The sequence below is a fragment of the Dermochelys coriacea genome, chromosome 2 (assembly GCF_009764565.3).
Source record: "Dermochelys coriacea isolate rDerCor1 chromosome 2, rDerCor1.pri.v4, whole genome shotgun sequence".
NCBI classification, from domain to species: Eukaryota; Metazoa; Chordata; order Testudines; family Dermochelyidae; genus Dermochelys; species Dermochelys coriacea.
In genome coordinates this window covers 188,856,538-188,875,043 of record NC_050069.1, presented here as the reverse complement: position 1 = coordinate 188,875,043, position 18,506 = coordinate 188,856,538, and the positions used below count along the sequence as shown (strand labels likewise).

At 39.9% G+C, this 18,506-nt stretch overlaps 1 protein-coding gene across 1 annotated transcript in view; it reads right to left on the bottom strand.

Moving 5' to 3' along the window:
• The window catches only part of ULK4 (unc-51 like kinase 4), a 417,484-nt gene that overhangs the window by 183,378 nt on the left and 215,600 nt on the right, over nucleotides 1–18,506 (bottom strand). The window contains exon 32 of the mRNA XM_043508874.1: nucleotides 16,748–16,796. Coding sequence (XP_043364809.1) covers nucleotides 16,748–16,796 — 49 coding nt within the window. The remainder of the gene's footprint in view (nucleotides 1–16,747; nucleotides 16,797–18,506) is intronic.

The following is an 18,506-nucleotide window of genomic DNA, read 5'->3' as shown; positions in this document are numbered from 1 at the left end:
GTAGTATTGAATCTCCCAACAAGTGCAAAATATCACACATAAAGATATTCAAACAAAAGTCAATTCCCTGTTTTTAAAACATGGGCTGCATTAGCTGTTCTCAGTCATACTAGTTTTTAAAAATTAGAAGCTGAGGCTGAGTTAAGGAACAATCATTGACTTTCTAGTGAGAAGCTTTAGTGTTTATGTCATTGACGTATTCTATATGTGCATCTGCCAGAGCAATAGAGTGGCAGCAGAACGTTATGCTTCCTTCTGAACATAGAAGATCTACTACTTCAAATAACAATCCTGGAAGATCTACAGCAGACTGTATGGACCAGGGACAAGCACCTGCATCCCTGCAGACACCCATAGCTGTCCTGAGTGGTAGATACATGGCGGGCCCAAGAGATACACAGCCAGCCTGGGAGGCTCGGGGAGGGAGATGAATTTTTAAGTCTTGTCTTTTGCATTAAACTTCTGATTAGGATCCACCAGCCACAATCTCCCATCCCTGCTGGTCCCCTATTGCCTCCTGGGGGGAAAAAAGAGGAAATAGCTGCATCTCACTAGTCCTGTCTTCCAACCTCTTCTCTTAAGAGAATAGCTGATTTCCTGCCCCAAGCAGAAAACTGAGGCTAAGTGGAATGGAAGAACTGATGAGATCCTGTTCCATTTTTTAAACTTCTCACCAATACTTTTCCTTTTTTATAACACTTTTGCAAAGGAAACACAAAAGGGAATATAGAGGGGAAATCTAATGGAAATCTTATATGTCTGTACACTAAAGCAAGAAATATGGTGAATAAACAGGAAGAACTAGAAATACTAGTGAATAATCATAATTACAATGTGACTGGGAACACAGAGACTTCGTAGGATAATTCGCATGACTGGAATATTGGTGAAGAAGAGTATATCTTGTTCAGGAAGGAGAGGCAGGGACAAAAAGGAGAACGTGTTGCCTTGTATATCAAAGATGTATACACTTGCACTGAGGCTGAGATAGAAGTTGCAGGCTGACTTGTTGAAAATCTCTGGGTAAGAATAAAAGGGGTAAAAAACAAGGATGGTATCAGGGGAGGGGTCTACTATAGACCACCTAAAAGGAAAAAAAAATAAAAAAAAAAAAGCCTCATCCACCTAACAAAATCATCCAAAGCACAGGACTTGATAGTGATGGGGGACTTCAACTACCCAAACATCTGTTGGGAAGATAATGCAGCAGGGTACTAATGCCTTGGAATACACTGGAGACAACTTTTTATTACAGAAGGTGGAGAAAGTGATAGGGGAGAGGCAGTTCTAGATTTGATTCTGACAAATAGGGAGGAACTAGTTGGGAATTTGAAGGTGGAAGGCAGCTTGAGTGAAAGTGACCATGAAATGATAAGAGTTCGTGATTAGAAGGAATGGTAGGAGGAAAAATAGCAGAAAAAAAAAAGACAATGGATTTCAAGAAGGCAGATTTCAGCTAATTCAGAGAATTGGTTAGTAAAATCTCAGGGGAAGCAAGTCTCATGGGAAAAAAGTTCAGGAGAGTCAGCAGTTTTTTAAAGAGACATTATTAGGGCACAAGAGCAAACTATACCAATGTGCAGGAAAGACGGGAGTATGGTAAGAGACCATCGTGGCTTACCTAGTAGATCTTCAATGACCTGAAATCAAAAAAGTGTCATACAAAAAGTGGAAACTAGGTCAAATTATGAAGAATGAATATAAAAAACCAACACAAGCACGTAAGAACAAAATTAACAAGCCAAGGTACAAAATGAGACCAAATTAGCTAGGGACATAAGGGTAACAAGAAAACATTTTACAAATACGTTAGAAGCAAGAGGATGACCAAGGACAGGATAGGCCCATTAGACAAAGAGAATGGAAAGACAACAACAGAAAACACAGCAATTGCTGATGTGTTAAATGCCTTTTTTGTTTCAGTTTTCACCAAAAAGGTAGGCAGTGATCAGATGACTATCATAGTGAACATCAGTGTAAATGGGATGGATCTGAGGCTAAAATAAGGCCAGAACAAGTTAAGAATTACTTAGACAAGTTAGATGTCTTCAAGTCACCAAGGCGTGACCAAATACATCCTAGAATCCTTAAGTAACTGGCTGAATGGATCTCTGAGCCATTAGTGATGATCTTTGAGAACTCATGGAGGATGGGATTGATCCCAGAGGATTGTAAAAAGGCAAATATAGTGCCTAAACTGCCTATCTATAAAAAGGGGAATAAGGACAACCATGGGAGTTATAGACCAGCCAGGTTATCTTCAGTGCTCAGAAAGATAATGAAGCAAATAATCAAATGATCAATTTGTAAGCACATAGAAGAAAATAAGATGTTAACTAACCGTCAATTTGGATTTGTCAAGAACAAATCATGTCAAACCAACCTAATATTCTTTTTGGACAGAGGAAAGTAGTCGTGATACATCTTGACTTTCATAAGGCTTTTGATACAGTCTCACATGACTGTCTCATAAGCAACTAGAAAAATAAAGCCTAAAGAAATGAACCTACTATAAGATGGGTACACAACTGGTTGGAAAAAAGTGTACTCAAAGAGTAGTTATCAACTGTTCACAGTTAAACTGAAAAGGTATATTTAATGGGGTTCTGCAGGGATCTGTCCGGGGTCCATTTCTATTCAATATCTTCACAAATTATTTGGATAATTGCATAAAGAGTACATTTATAAAGTCTGTGGAGGACATAAAAATGGGAAGGGTTGCAAGTGCTTTGGAGGACAGGATTAGAATTCAAAATGATCTTGACAAATTGGAGACATGGTCCAAAATAAGTAAGACAAAATTCAGTAAGGACAAATGCAAAGTTCTACAACTTAGGAAGGAATAATCAACTGTATAAATACAAAATGGGAAATGACTGCCTAGGAAGGAGCACTGCAGAAAAGGATCTCAGGGTTATAGTGGATCATAAACTAAATAAGAATCAACAATGTAACACTGTTGAAAAAAAAAGTGAACATCATTCTGGGATGCATTCGCTGGAGTGTTGTAAGCAAGATACAAGAAGTAATTCTTTCTCTCTACTGAGCACTGATAAGGCCTCAAATGGAGAACAAGAACAAGTTAGACAAACACCTGTCAAGGATGATCTAAATAATACTTAGCCCTGTCTCAATGCAGTGGACTAGACTAGTTGACCTATCAAGGTCCCTTCCAGTTCTACATTTCTGTGATTCAGTGAGACTTAACAGAAAAAAAAAAAAAAGATATGATATCTGACACCAAATGTGAACAGGATGCTTCCTCAATCTGCTTCAAATACAAGTTGTAGCTGCTCCGAACCTATGCACTTCCTGTAGTTTGGTACTGTTTACAAAAGGAACGCAAAATGAAACAAAATCCAGACCCAGCCTTCTTCCCAAACTTGGCTAGTCCAAGAGTTCCGCTTGAAGTCTTACTTACATGAGTGTTTTTTTGGTATAACCCAAAGTGTAAATTTAAAACACTATAGTTATATTGGTATAATTAAAGCCCTGCGCAAATACAAAATTTGTATTCACATCTGACCCGCAAACATGGTCCAGAGATGCGTATATCTGCAGATTTGCATGACTCTAGGTATAACTTCTTGTGTGGACACTTATTCTGGTACAAGAGTTGCTTCTTTTCGGGTTTGGCTTATGCTGTTTGGGATGAGGTGTAAGCTAACCAAATAAAGCCACTCATCTATACCAGAGATGGGCAAACTATTGCCCACGGGACCATCCTGCCCAGCCCTTGAGCTCCGGGTGGCACAGCTGCCAGACATGCTGCTCTGAGTGGCATGGTAAGGGGGCCGGGGGTCCTGGGAGGGGGCGGTCAGGGGATGGGGAACGGGGGGGTTGGATAGGCATGGGAGTCCTGGGAGGCCTGTCAGGGGGCAGGTGTGTGGATAGGGGTCGGGGCAGTCAGGGGACAAGGGGGTTGAACGGGGCGGGGAGTCCTGGGAGAGGGCGGTCAGGGGACAAGGAGCAGGGGGGTTGGATTGGGGGCGAGGTCAGGCTGTTTCGGGTGGCACAGTCTTCCCCACCCGGCCCTTCCTACAGTTTTGCAAACCCAATGTGGCCCTCAAACCAAAAAGTTTGCCCACCCCAATCTAACCTGTAATAAGACTCTTCATATGATGGAGAATACCAGTATAACTATATCTAACTATATTGATATAATGGATAAAACTTTACCATCCGTAAAAACCAACTTAACTCGCATCCTAAACTCTCCAAAGAGCTGATCCTACCTCCTTTATATCCAGGCAGAATAATAAACCACCTACAACAGAAAGTGAACAAAACATACTTAACATATTCCAGGAGGAGGATCATCACTTGCCAAAAGGGTAAGGTTTTCAGGCAATGCTACAGGTACTTTATAGTCAATTAAAAGACATGATCAATGAGTCAAAGAGTAGTCCTTATTGAGATAAGCATCAATGATTAAGTCAAGTAAGGAAATGAAAATGCTATAGTTACTCACTCACCTTAATGGTTTTACATATTATATTTTAAATACTGTTATTTATAAACTAAAGTTGCTGGCTAAAATTAGTGTGATTTTTAAAAACCTAGGTCTTGATCCTGCAAAGAGATCTGCAAGCATATACTAGACTATATATATATCCATGTGGAGTCCCACTGACTTCAAAATGGCTCTTCTCAAGAATAAGGACCTGTGCTTAAGGATCCAAAACTGGTCTTGCAACCTAACCCTACCATTTTAAAAAGTGAAGTGATTAAATATAATCATACTTGGTAGGATCTGAAACAACATCTTTTGAAGTCTTTCTGCTGTATGTGTTCCATTAATTTTAGGAATAAACTATGCTTAAGTCTTCCAAGTATTTAATTAGTTTAATTTTTTAATAAGTAACCAAAGAATAAATGCCACCAAAACAAATATGAAAATTTAAAAGCTCAAACTCAGAGACAGAATTATAAATTAAAACTAAAAGGTATACATGTGACTATGAACAGAAATGTGTTCAACAATTGCTTTAATGCATGAATTTTTCATCTGTTTTCTAATGATTGTTTTTGAGAAATTCTACAAAATTAAGAAGAATTCCTGATGAAAATCTGGAGTCTTTTTGAAAGTTATACAGAGTTGATAAGTGTTTTAGATAGACTAAAAATCTAGATTAAATCAGTATTCAAAGATTACTTTTGATATCCAAATTATTAAAGCTAACTAGAAATATCAGACAAGCTTTGAAATATATCAACTAATTTTGGGATTCTCTTAGTACATGTTAAGAATAGTATGCAAAATAATTTTAGATAAATTAAGACAAAATGAGATTGCCCAGTTTAGATATTATGCTATAGTTGCCTGTACTAGATGATATTATATTTGTAAAAGACAATTTGACCAGTTAACTTTCAGTCTCATTACAAAGACAGTTTCATTACAAGAACATGCACAAAGTTCAACTACACCACCATACATTTTATGTGAGCACTGATGTATAAAATATAGAACTATATAAAAACTTTTTTACAGCACAAGTCGAAGTCTGTGAGGCTAGCAGTGTTAAAACTTACACTTCAGTTTCTAATAGGGTAACTACACAATTGATTGACTGGCTTTAAAAAGAGAATAGCACTGAACTCCTAATTACCGGCATCATTAATTTAGTATTAAAATTTATCTACAGAAAAATACAAATTGTCCAGCTTTTATAGGATTTCTTTTATATGCAATGATTTGGATTCAGTTAGCCTAAAAGGAAGGCCACATAACACATTTGTGACCTGTGGAGTTTTTATTAAAGATCTTTTATTCTGATTGATTTTTCTCCCCCAATGGATGTAATAAGAGCTACTCAAGAAAGGAAGGTGGACTAGAAAACATACATGAGGACTCTATTGATAGTTACCTTAGCAAAATGTTGGCAGTAGTTCTAAAATGGAAATGTTAATATACATTTTAGATATGTGAAGGTAAAACATATTTCCAATACCATTATTTATGCCCTCTAACAGTATTCTGCTAATGTGTACAAAATATACTTTATTCACATAATATACTGATGTTGAGTTTCAGATAGTAGGTCATATTCATTAGTTTCATATAGTATAAAGGTAAGATAGTAGGGGCATGGAAGGGTAAGGATGAAGCAGAAAATGCTACTAAGAGGAGAGTGAAAGATGTAAAATAAAGCACATCTCGCCTGGCATTATCTTACTCCATTATTTTTTCCCATTACAAGCCTGTCTATCCCTCAGAATTTAAGTTATACCAACTTACATACTCATTAACTTTACACCACCATTTACATCGCTATTGAAGTTTTAAATCTTGATGCTCACATACATTTGGGCATTTGCAATTTGAGGGTTTTTTTTTTTTTTTTTTAAAAACCCAATTATTAATTGCAGTTTTCCATATATTTTATTAGTAGAACAAAATCCTGCATTTTTTCTGGGTATACTATTATCATAATTATCATCAATATACCTCTGTGTACAATTTTTTTTCTGTTTCTTTTGTAACCAATTTTCTTTTAAAAAAATTTGGGGAGAATTTAGCATTCATAAAAGACCGTGGATTAGAAGTCCTTGAAACTATAGTCATCATCTAAATCTCCATAAAACAGGAATAGCAGGGGCAGTCAATCACGAAGCAAACACACAGTCAGATGCAGGGAGCTGAGCTCAGGATACCAGGGATGATTGTGATTCTGCATGAGGAAGTGAGGATGGAGAGGAAGGTTATGGGAAGCTGAATCCACAGCACAAGGTCAGAGAACCAACACGGCCTTGGACAGGCTGGGGCAATGAGGATGAGCTTGGCCTGACCCGCTTTCAGGTTGAGAATGACCTGTGAAATGATCAGGATCAGAGGAAAAGCAAACAGAAGAGCTAACTGCCAGCTGAGATGGAAGAGAGCCCGGACTGAGACCCTCAAGAGAGCAGAACAGAAAGCATTTTCTGTTGTCCCTTGTAGCAAACAGGTTGATTGTCAGAATGCTCCAAGCTGCAGCTGAGCATCTGACTGTGTATTTGCTTCGTGATTGAGTGAGGAAGAAGAGTGTTGTTCAGCAGCCTTCAACAGGTTCTGCTGAACAGTAGAAAGTCTACTATTTGGCTAAATGGAAGCGGTTTGCTGTGTGGTTGTTGGCCCACAGAGTTCAACTGATGCTGGCCTCTATGCAAGACATCTCGAAATATTTGCTGCATCTTTGGTTGTTGGGCCTTGCTCTTAGCTCATTGAGGGTGCATCTGGCAATGATTTCTGCATTTCATTCCCCCCCATTCTTGGAAAGTCAGTCTTTTCCAATGCCATGGTAGCAAGATTCTTAAAAAGAATCCTTCATCTCCATCTGCTGGTCCAAGAGCCAGTTCCACTGTGGGACCTTAACGTGGTCTCGGCAGCCTTAATGGGCCTCCATTCGAGTCCCTGGAATCTTTTCGCTTCCCACTTTTGTGTGGAAAAAATTCATTCCTGGTTATAACAACATCTGCAAGGAGAATCTGTGAATTGCAGACTCTGATGGCAGAGCCTTCTTGCACACAATTCTCCAAGGCGAACGTGACTTTATGGCTACATTCAACATTTTAGTACTGAGTGATTTCTGGGTTTTTTGAACGAGGTAATATATTTACCTTTGTTCTTTCCTAATTCACATTCATCTCTGGAGAAGCAGCATCTCCATATGTTAGATGTTAGTTTTCTATCTGAACAGAACTAAACCATTTCATGCTTCACCTTGTCTGTTTGTGTCATATGATCAGCAAGTAGTCTCTTTACAGGCGATCTCTAAATGTCATAAGACTGCATATGAAATAACTTCAACTATGTCTCCTCAGTGGGTGCAAGCTCATTCTATGAGAGTTCAAGCCTCATCAATAGCGTTCCTCAGTGATGTGTCAATATTGGACCTATTCCCTCTGTCCTCTCTTCATTGGAATCTAGTCTTTCAGCATTCAGTGTGAAGGAACTGAGAGAGGTCAAGGAGGCACTACTTTATATAGCCGCGATGGGGGCTGTGAGCACGAGGCATGAGCGCTCTCTCTTCTGGGTATTGCTAGGCAAAATTCTCCAGCTCCAGGTAGGTGGGTGCGCACACACTTAAGTGGAATACACATCCCCATCACTTCTCGAAGAACCCCGGTTACAGTAAGCAACCATTTCTTTTCCAAGTCAGAATGAGGAACGTTCATTAGCTCTTTTCAGGGGAAGCTCACGCTGCAGCTTCCACTGTGGGACCTTAACGTGGTCTCGGCAGCCTTAATGGGCCTCCATTCGAGTCCCTGGAATCTTTTCGCTTCCCACTTTTGTGTGGAAAAAAATCATTCCTGGTTAGCATGGCCTGGTCATGACTCAGGGAATAATGTCTGTTGATGTCCATGAGATGATTCAGTGTGCTGGGCAACTGATTTGCTCTTGGAGTGATATGCTCCTCAATGCAGAACTGCCACAACCTGACTGCCTCTTGGCAGAGGACCTTGGAGTGCACTCCCCTTTTCCTGTTCACAATATATATCACCTGGTATTGTCCATAAGTATGCAAAATACTGAACCCCAATGTGATTCAGGAAGGTGTGACAGGCATTGTTGATGGCCCAAAGCTCCAACTCGTTGATCTGCAGTGAGGTCTCCTGTGCTGACCACAGACCTTGAACTTTCAGCGACCCCAGATATGTTCCCCAGCCCATCAGGGAGGCATTGCTGACAACATATCTGATTGGTAGGGGCTGGACAAATGGAATGCCCTGGAATACAATTTCCAGAAACATCCACCACTGCGAGGAATCCGAGACCAGTTGAGGTAGATGGACCAATCTGTCCAAAGGGTGGAGAGCCAAATGGTAAACTATCCTGAGCCATATTCAAAGAGATTGAAGATGCAACCCTGTGAGCAGGACCACCTGCGTGCAAGCAGATATGTGGCCCAAGAGTAACAGGCACATCTGAACTGTCGTGGAAGGCTGAAACTGCAGACCAAGGTGAATCACCTGAAAATGGTCAGAAAGTAAAAACACTCGAACTCGCACAGTCTATTAAGGTCCCAGTGAACTCTATTTTCTGAGCATGAACCAAAAGTTGACTTCCCAGTGTTTAGGATGAGACCCAGTTGTGTAAGCGCAGTGTAGTGTCTATGTGAGAAAGAACTTCTTCTCTGGACCTGTCCGTCAGCAGCCAGTTGTTCAGATACAGGAAGATATGGGTTCCCTTCTTTCTGAGGTTCATCATCACCATGACCATACACCGTGAAACTATTTCCAACACTCCCAAGGTTAGCAGAGAGCTGAGCAGTGTCTTGTGAGGAGGGTCCCTGAAGAGGGATGGGGAAGGGGGTGGAAAAGGGGTGTGGAGAGAAACTGGATTGCATAGACCAATTTGACAGTGTCTAGGACCCCATTGTCAGAATTAATTGAGTGCCAAGCACTGTAAATATGGGCTGACTAGCTCCCAAAGAGACGGAGACAAAGAGGGCAGAGCAACTACTGGATCAGTGCTCTAGACTAAGGGGTCAGGTGCTTAGCAGGCACTGAGAGAGGGCATGTGGACTGTCTGAAGCCTGACGCTGACTGCTTCCTTTTGTGGGATCTATCCCGCTTTCTAGGGTAGTCCCGTTGTTTCAGGGGGAAAGGTTGCACAAAGGAATGCTGAGGGCAATATTGTTGCTGCTGCTGCATCCCATAGTGGCGCTTTGTGTGGATGGTATGTATGCTCCCAAGGACCTCAAGGTAGCCCCTGAATCCTTAAAGGAGTGCAAAGTGTCATCAGTCTTGTCTGAGAACAAGACTCAGCTATCAACGGGCAGGTCCTCAATGGCTTGCTAGACATTCAAAGCAATCCCAGAGTGTTGCAACTAGGAAGCCCTCCTCATAGTAACTGCAGATGCCATCACCCTGGCCTATGTGTCTGCAACATGAAGAGCGGACTGCAAGGACATTATGGCCACCAACGAATGCCCGAATGCCTGAAACTCCTCACATGAGGCCTCAAGCAACTGGTCCTTGAATTTAGACACTGCTGACCAGTTGAGGAAATTATACTTGGACAGCAAAGTTTGTTGATTCACAATCCCCATCTGTAGGGATGGCAAGGTGTAGATCTTCCTGCCCAGATGATCCAACCACTTGGAGTCTTTGTCCTCTGGGTAGACTTGAACCTATCCTGCCAGGCCCTGTCATTTATTGCTGTTATGACCAGGGAATTCGGAGCCTGATGGGAATAGAACCCTTCAAATCCTGCATGGGAACAAAGTAACATTTTTCTATGTGCATAGCTATTGGTGGTACCAAGGCTAGTGTACTCCACAGGGCTCTCAACGGCTCGAGGAACATATCATTGACCAGGAGGGCCACTCTCCCAGGGACAGCAGGCTCTAGAATGTTTATCAGTTTGTGTGCGTTTTCCTGGAAAAACTCTGCCTTGATACCCAGGGATGCGGCTACACAACGTAAAAGATCTTGGTACGCCTTGAAGTCCTCCGGAATAGAAGGGGAGGATGAACCAGGCAGCACAGCATTATCTGGTGATGAGGACAAGAGTCTCAGCTAAGCCAAAACCTGGTCTGGCGCTCGGGAAGATGTACCCAGAAGGGAGGATTCCAGCATTTCTGCAAGGAGGAGGACTGTCGAGACCTGGGCTTGCAGCTGATTTGAAGTCACCACTTATATCGATTGTTGCTGCCTTTCAGAAACCATTCTACAATGCCCCATACTGGCAATTAAATGGGTGCAAGCACTCCTGGTGAGGATGCGCACAGCCAACACAAGGAGCATAGTGTGGATGTGTAAAACAGCTTCAATTACTGTAGTGGCTGAACATCAACATAACTTAGGTCAACTTAACTTTTTAGTGTGGACTTTCCCTAAATGTGAAGTTGAGAGATTATAACCACACAGAGCTCCAACTCCAGCCACAGGCGGTGAGAAGGAACTGGGGGGCGGGGGGGGCGGGGCTGGGCAGGCTGCCTCATATAACAAGAGGAGGAGCCACAGCCACGAGGTGCAAGCACTGCCCATTTATGGTACTGCTAGGCAAAAGCCTCTGGTTCTGGAACACACACCTCAGTGACATATATCTCTGCAACTGCTCGAAGAAGAACCATGTTTATAATTTGTTCTGGTTTATACTTCATAAGTGCAGAAACAGCCAAATAACTATTTATTCCATTCTCAGTACTTCTTTTGGAAAAGTACCTATACTCAGACTCCTCTGAAAGAGCCCTAGGCTCTTCTTCCAGCAAATGCATCTCCAACCTTGTCTTTCTCCTTGGACACTCAATTCTTCAGACCCTGGTTTTCTTACTAAAGCTATTTATTGTTGTGATATTTTCTTTTTATTAAAAAAACCCACCTTATTTCTGTTTTTTGTCAGTTTCCCTAAAATATTCAGAGAAAGCATTTGCAATTCTGGAATGCATGCATACATTCTTCTATTTTTAATACTTATCAAAGAAAAAATCTGAAAATTTATAACCCACAGATTTTGTTTTCTATTAAGTTTAATCAAAACCAATAATCAAACATAGCAGCCTTCTGCAAATACATCCATTCTATACATTTTTTATGATTATTTTTGACAATACTCAAGTTCAGTGAAGTGGCATGGTGCCTGAATTTTATCCAGTCATCAAAACTTTAGGTATAAAATTTATGGAGCACTGCATTGCTCAGGTGATCGGTAATGGGAGCTTGCTCTGTCTAGTAAAAATCTAACCCAGGTTAGGTTGGAATGAAAGTTTCAGTGGGACAGCTGCTTAGCCTGTGTGAAAGGAATTGGTAGTCTGTCCAGTTTGAGTGGATATATGCTCATGACAACACAGTTATGCTCACAGGTATTGTCAATTCAATGCAAATTGCTACCTTTCATGGCAGTTTCAGCACAGAGGCCAAGGACTCAGTGAACATACAGAATTAACTTATCCTTACCCCTATAAATGTTGTCCAGTGCCTAAGGACTGTTTCTTTACTTACTGCTCCTAACTGCTGAAGGTAAAGAAAGGAGAGGCTCCAACCAAAGAGGAGCTGTTGCCACTGTGGTAGGCCTTACAAAAGTGCTATGGCAAGAGCCGTATTAAAGCATTCCTGCCCCCAACTTAGTGTAAAAAAGGTTCATGCTGGCCCCCCACTGATTCTCTGGAGGCTGAGAAGACAGTATGTACCAAGGCCATCGAAGAGGCAGCTGACTACAGAAGAGGCATGACAACATCACCTCAGAAATGGGTAAGACTAGTGCCACAATCCAGGCACTTTTTCCCGCCATCCTATTTTGGGAATAAACCATTCCTACAGAACAGAAAAGTCCATGTCCTGATGGATGGACACAGAGAAAGAGCGGAAAGTTTGGGGCAAGCTATTCCTGAGAAGGGGCAATCTTGGAAAAACTAGAGGAAAAATTATTAATAATTATTATCAGAGCCAAAATTCTAGCAGCTGAGCAGTCCATTCATCCGTGTGGACCAGCCCATTAGTCCCAGACACAGGGAGATAAAAGCAGAAGTAAATGGAGTAGTACAGTACCAAACACTGTGACTGGTTAAGTCTAATTTTTATAGTACAATGTATTTCAAACTCTGCAAAGCAAAGTTGCAGATTCTGTCTCTGGAAGTTTATTGATTTAGCAGAAAAGTCAACATACTCTGAAACCACACAAGAGGAAAAAGGGTCTTATGCTGAAAACTGGGACACTGCTCAGGGTGCAAACAAGCTCTCTCTCCTCTTTTGTTCTTCACATCAAAGTTACAGTTTCTTAGCGTAACATGGTTTAGGCTTGGAATGAGGAGACGGGGTTCTAATTCCAATTATTTAACTGGCTCTCCATGTCACAATATACAGGCCAGTTAACAACTCTAGATGTCAATTTACCCATCTGTAAAATGGGTAAAATAATATCTACCTTTCAGGGTAAGGTGAGACTTAATGAATGTTTATACAGAATTTTGAGATCTTTAGATATGTAAATTATTATTGCTATGCTCTTATCTGTTGCCAGACAAATAGGAATCAATTATCCAACCTCAACTTCTTTCCCACTCAGACTGACCAGTTTGTATGTATGCACACGCACACAACAAACAAAACTGTTTAAAAGCCTTAGCATCTTTCTTGCTCTTCCATAACTGACAGATAATTTTTCCAAAGTCAGCTAGGGAGGGCTATTTATTACAAGCATTAGTTTCTTCCTTTCACATGAAAAAGAGGTCATAGAGAACAACGGCTATCATAAACTGCTCTCTCTCTCTCTCTTGTCCTCCCAGGTAAATAAAGAGCAAGTTTACTACAATTGCATGCGAGTCTCAAAATCTTCCCTGGTTGACTAGATTTGGTCTGATAGGGAAATAAGTGCTCCATTTTAGGGAATTTCCGAGCCTGGTCCACTGGAAGGCAAGGGGCTGGGGGAGGATTGCAATACATGGATATAACCCAAGTAACTCCAGTAATACCAACTGGCAAGGGAGTGCAGAGGGATTACAGGGATCTCTTGGGTCTGGCATGTAAATTCTAGTTCACCAAAGAATGTTATGTGAAGTCTCAAATGAGAGCCAGTGTCTCGTGTTTTTATAGTCTGTATCAAGGTACAGTACTGTCACCAGCAAGGAGGATGGGGGTGTGGGAGAGAGATCTCTATCTGGGGGTATACATCAAAGTTTTGCTCCACTATGGGAAGCTAAGATGACATCCTGGCAACTTTCACTGGAGATGTGAAAGGACAGCGATTTTGCTTCATGAAAAAGGGGCCTCAATCAGACCTGGTTGAAAGTGCCTAGAAAGCATGTTATGATTTTGTTTTATATTAATTGTTCACTTCCAATATCCTTACTCAAGAAATAGTGAGTCTCTATTCTTTGACAATAAACTTATTCTTGTTTTCACAGTAAAAATATTTAAGTGCTGTGATGTTAAGCATAATGATGGTCCTGAGTTAAATCTTACGAGCTGGTGTGTACAGTTCCTTTGGGAACAGCAGTCCTGGTAATTCTGTGAGTGTTCAGGGGTAAGGGGCTGGACATCGCAGGAAATACCCAGAGAATTTGGGTGTTAGCATGTGCCTATCGTACAGACACAGAAAGGCCTGTGGAGGCCTGGATGATGGTGCTTGTGCTGCCAGAGGCTGTTGGTTTCAGGGAGCTGATCTACAGCAGGCACAGACAAGACTACTTCACACTAAGGGCAGGTAGTGGAGAGGTGCCTCACAACCATGTGTACTTTTGGAGAGCATCCCAATGGTAACACAGGCAACTACAAAACCTCTCTTAGGAAAACACAGCATGCTGAAAAAGGAAAATTTCCCCCTAAAAATTGTGATTCATTCCCACATCCGAGCAGTATAAGATACCCATGACATTTTCATGGACCAACAGTCATACAGACAATTTTCAGCTAGTTAAGGTTCTCTTTATTCTCTAGAAACTATTTTGAGACCATATTAGATCAACTTGTGAAATGAAAACAAAATTACTGACTGACTCCAATTTCTCCCTTTTCTACACAATGGACCTCAGACACCAGAGGTTACTATTTCAAATAAAGGTTATTATCTTTAGAAACAAAAGAATCATTAAATCTTTTCTCCTAAATCTGAGACAGATTTCTACAATTAACTCTACTAAGATTGTAGCTATTGATCTTTTATATACAGTATTTCCTTCTAAAAATTCATTTGGTTGGCAATCAGCAAAATGCCAGAGTTTTGAGAGTTAAACTTCAAGTGTTAGTCTGTTGTGTGCCTTCCTATGAAACATCTGATTCATGTATTTTACCATGTCTTTCTTCAGGTACTCCTTATAAGTAGGACTTAAACCAGGTCAGAACTAATCATTTGTCCCAATTGTGTTGTGTAATCTTTGTTTTTATTGTTTGAATTTGCCACAAGAATTGCTTCTCAAAGATTTATGTATACATGAATATATATAAAACGTGATGACAGCAATATTCTGAATGCCACTGGAAAAATCTGTCATCAATGAACAGTTTGGGGGGGGTTAATAAAAAAAGGTTTATCTGGGCTATTTGGTATTAAAGTGATTTAATATAATAGGCAATGAAATGAAAAAGAGAAGATGAAAATACTTAAACCTAAGCAGGGAAAAAATCAAAGCTGATTCAGAACCACATTAATGAACAACTTCTACCCTGAATAAGATTAAATTTCAAGGAAGTTACAATAAAAAGTACGCAATGGGCTTGACCTCCATAAATCACACATATTTTGTATTCATCAAGAGCACTAACACAACATAACATTTCCCTAGTATGAGTTTGTGAATAAAACACAAGTAAAAAGGGAATGAGAGAGAGCTGGAAATGATCAACGATATACTGATATGCTATCAATATTTTAACAAGCAGCTCCAAATTTACTCTCTAACCTGTGAGGAACCTTACATTTATGACTCCACTGTGTGAGAGTGTGGGGAGGGAAGGAAAATGTGGAGTCTGCCTATGCTTTCTTTGGAAATGTTTTGAAACTACCTTTCATTTGGTACAACCTGAGCCATCTTAAAAGGCTAACCATTTGTTCTTTAGGAGCATTATTAGAAGCCTGATCTAGGAGAGATGTTCTATTAGTATTGAAGCGGGGATTTAATTGTATTAGAAGGAAGGGAATCAATACAACGTTCCCCTTTCAGATGGGCATGCAGAAGTTTAAGGAGGTGATGCTGGAAGCCATCGCCATTCCACCAGTGAAGCTGATGACAATTAAGTGAAGAATACCAATCTTTAAATAGATTAGCCTCTGAGCAGGGGATTAACCAGTGAAATTTTTCCATTATTGGGATAACTGCAGCTTCCTCTGAAGAATCTGGTGGTGACCACTGTTAAAAACAGAATATTGGACTTGCCTGACAACTCTTGTGATCTCACCAATAGTCACAGTTCCTGTGTTCCTCTTAGCCCCTATGTAGTTTCCAGTTGCACCACTGGAAGAACTACAGCAGACACTTACATACAATTTCAGAAAAGAGAAAAATGGACTTTTGAACAATTTCTGCAACATATAAGATGTAAACATACTTATCATACCTAATACACACGCATTTTCACCTCTTTTTATATTATACTCTTTTTTTTTTACACTAATTGTGATATCCTTCTTGTGGTACTTCAAGTAGTAACACAGTATCCAGCTGCAAGTGCATGTCAGTGGGTTGTTTTAGAAATATTCCTTCTATACTCCAGTAACATGAGCTATCTACCAGTGTTTTGTGATCTTTTGTACAAGAACAACTATATTTGGGAAATGGAAATTAATTTTCTCAACTTAGCCTGTGATTACCCAAAATATGCTCCTGGACTTTTTTTTTACCAAAAGAAGAGGAGCTAAAGGCGTGTATCTGGAGTTTCCAGGAATAGCATTATCAGCATAAGCAGAATATGTGAAGGCAGTTTTCTGAAACTATACAATGAAACCAAACTGATGCTGTCTAGTAGTAATGGAGATTATTTCTTTGCTGATGGATAGCACGTATGCAGTATAGTACTCAAAACTCAAAGCTGACTAAGATCTGAAGAAGGGAATTCCTTTGGCTCATGAAAGGAGATCTTTGCTATGGTAAATAGCTGATTACATTATACATATAAGTCTGTATGTTAAGTATATGCTAGAGTTTTCTATGCTGATAGATATCATGAAGCTGAACAACCTGAGGAGACTCATACAACTCATATATATAAAGGCATACGTATACAAGTGAAATATTTATTAACAAAATGTTTTAATCAGGCCATTTCATTGTATGCTACACAAATTTGCTTAAAGCTGTTTAAAATTAAATATAAAATGTGTTCTTACCAAAATAACTTGGAAAAGTACTGGAACAAGATTACTTTCTTCAACAAGGCTGTAAAAATAATTAAAACACATTTTTATTTATATTAATGATCTGTTATGCAACACAATGAACTTACCCAGGGAGCAGTGCAGCAGAAGTCTTTGATACTAAAATCTGTGACCTAGAACCTCATTCTTTGACTAACTTTTCATATAAATGAATTCCACTCCAGCTATTAAATAGAAATAGCAATGTAATTCTTCAGTGGAAATTACTCCTTGGGCTGGCCTTACTGATGTGAGGCAAATGAGTGGAACAGTAAGAAAATTAATATTTTTAAAATGGCAGAAATTAATTAAAATTCAGAAACACACTATCAAACAGGCAATGTAGATGGTGAAATAATTTGAACTAATAGACCACAAAGCATACAGTGAATTTATAAGTATGCTGCGTGGTAATTTTGTATGTATGCCCAATTAACCATCTTCTCTACTCTAAAATAATACTGTCCAATGAATTTGCAGCATCGTCAAAAAAAAAAAAAAAAGTGTTGGGAACTGATCAACCAGCATATTCTAAATATTTTCTCCATAAAAGTCAGATACAGATCATATATCATAAGAGGGGAATATTCAGAAACAATTTAAATTTACACAGCATTTTTCATCCTACAACTGCAAAGTGTTTTATGTGTATTAATAAATTAACCTTCACAACATCCTTGTGAAATAACCATGGGTTCAATTTGCTTCCTTTTAAGTTCCCACTCAAATCAATGAGAGTTAACAGGAACTGGTCCCTTACTTCCAAATGGCTAAAATCTGACTTGCTTTAAAAGTGTTCTACTCTGTTTTAATAATTTAATCTTAATAGCTTACCTCATTCAAAAATCAAACTAAGTTAAAAGAATGTTAAGACCACAAAGTCAAACACTAAGACGTTCAAAAATGCCAACATTAAGATCGCTTTTACCACCTTAATTTGACCCCCTTGTATCTCTACATTATGCGATCAAGCAGTTAAAACTATATCATACTATTTTTTCCACAGGATTCCTGCCTCATTCAGTGCACGGGATGGATGGTGCTCACTGGTCGGGAAGTTATTTGATATTTCATTTTATCCACATCACTCAATGTGCTACACCATGGCTTAGTCACCACACACCATCCAAACCATGCCACTGAATAAAGAATTATTAATTTTTTCATGGGCTTTCATAAATGGTGAAAGCACCACGTTTGTGAAGCACTAAGAGACAATGACGATCTTCCCAACATCCCCGTGAGATTAGGTGGTATTGTTATCCCCTTTGTACAGATGAGGATCTGAAACATTGAGAGATCAAGGCCAAAACTATCCAAAGTGTCCACTAATTTTGGTTGCCAAATCGGAGACGTCTAAAATCTACTTTTTCAGAATATTTGGTATAGTAATACTATGCAGACGAGCCACTAGCAAACGGTGAGACTCAGATTTTGCTAGGAGATTTCATAGCTACTATTTGTTAGACCATAGAGTAATGATGAAAACTCTGAAATCCTGAGGTCAATTCCAGATTTTGGAATGGAGTTTGCTCTATTAGTGTAAACTCTTCAGTACTTGTCCTCCACCAACCTAACCCCTTCTAACCAGTACTCATGTCCCACCAGCCTGTCCTTTTCTGTCCCTATCGCCCTGCTCCCCCACAATCTGACCCTGTCCCTTTCAACATGTAACCATACCCAACCTGCTCTGCCCAGCTCCACACCCTTACATTTCAGGGAGGCTGCTCTT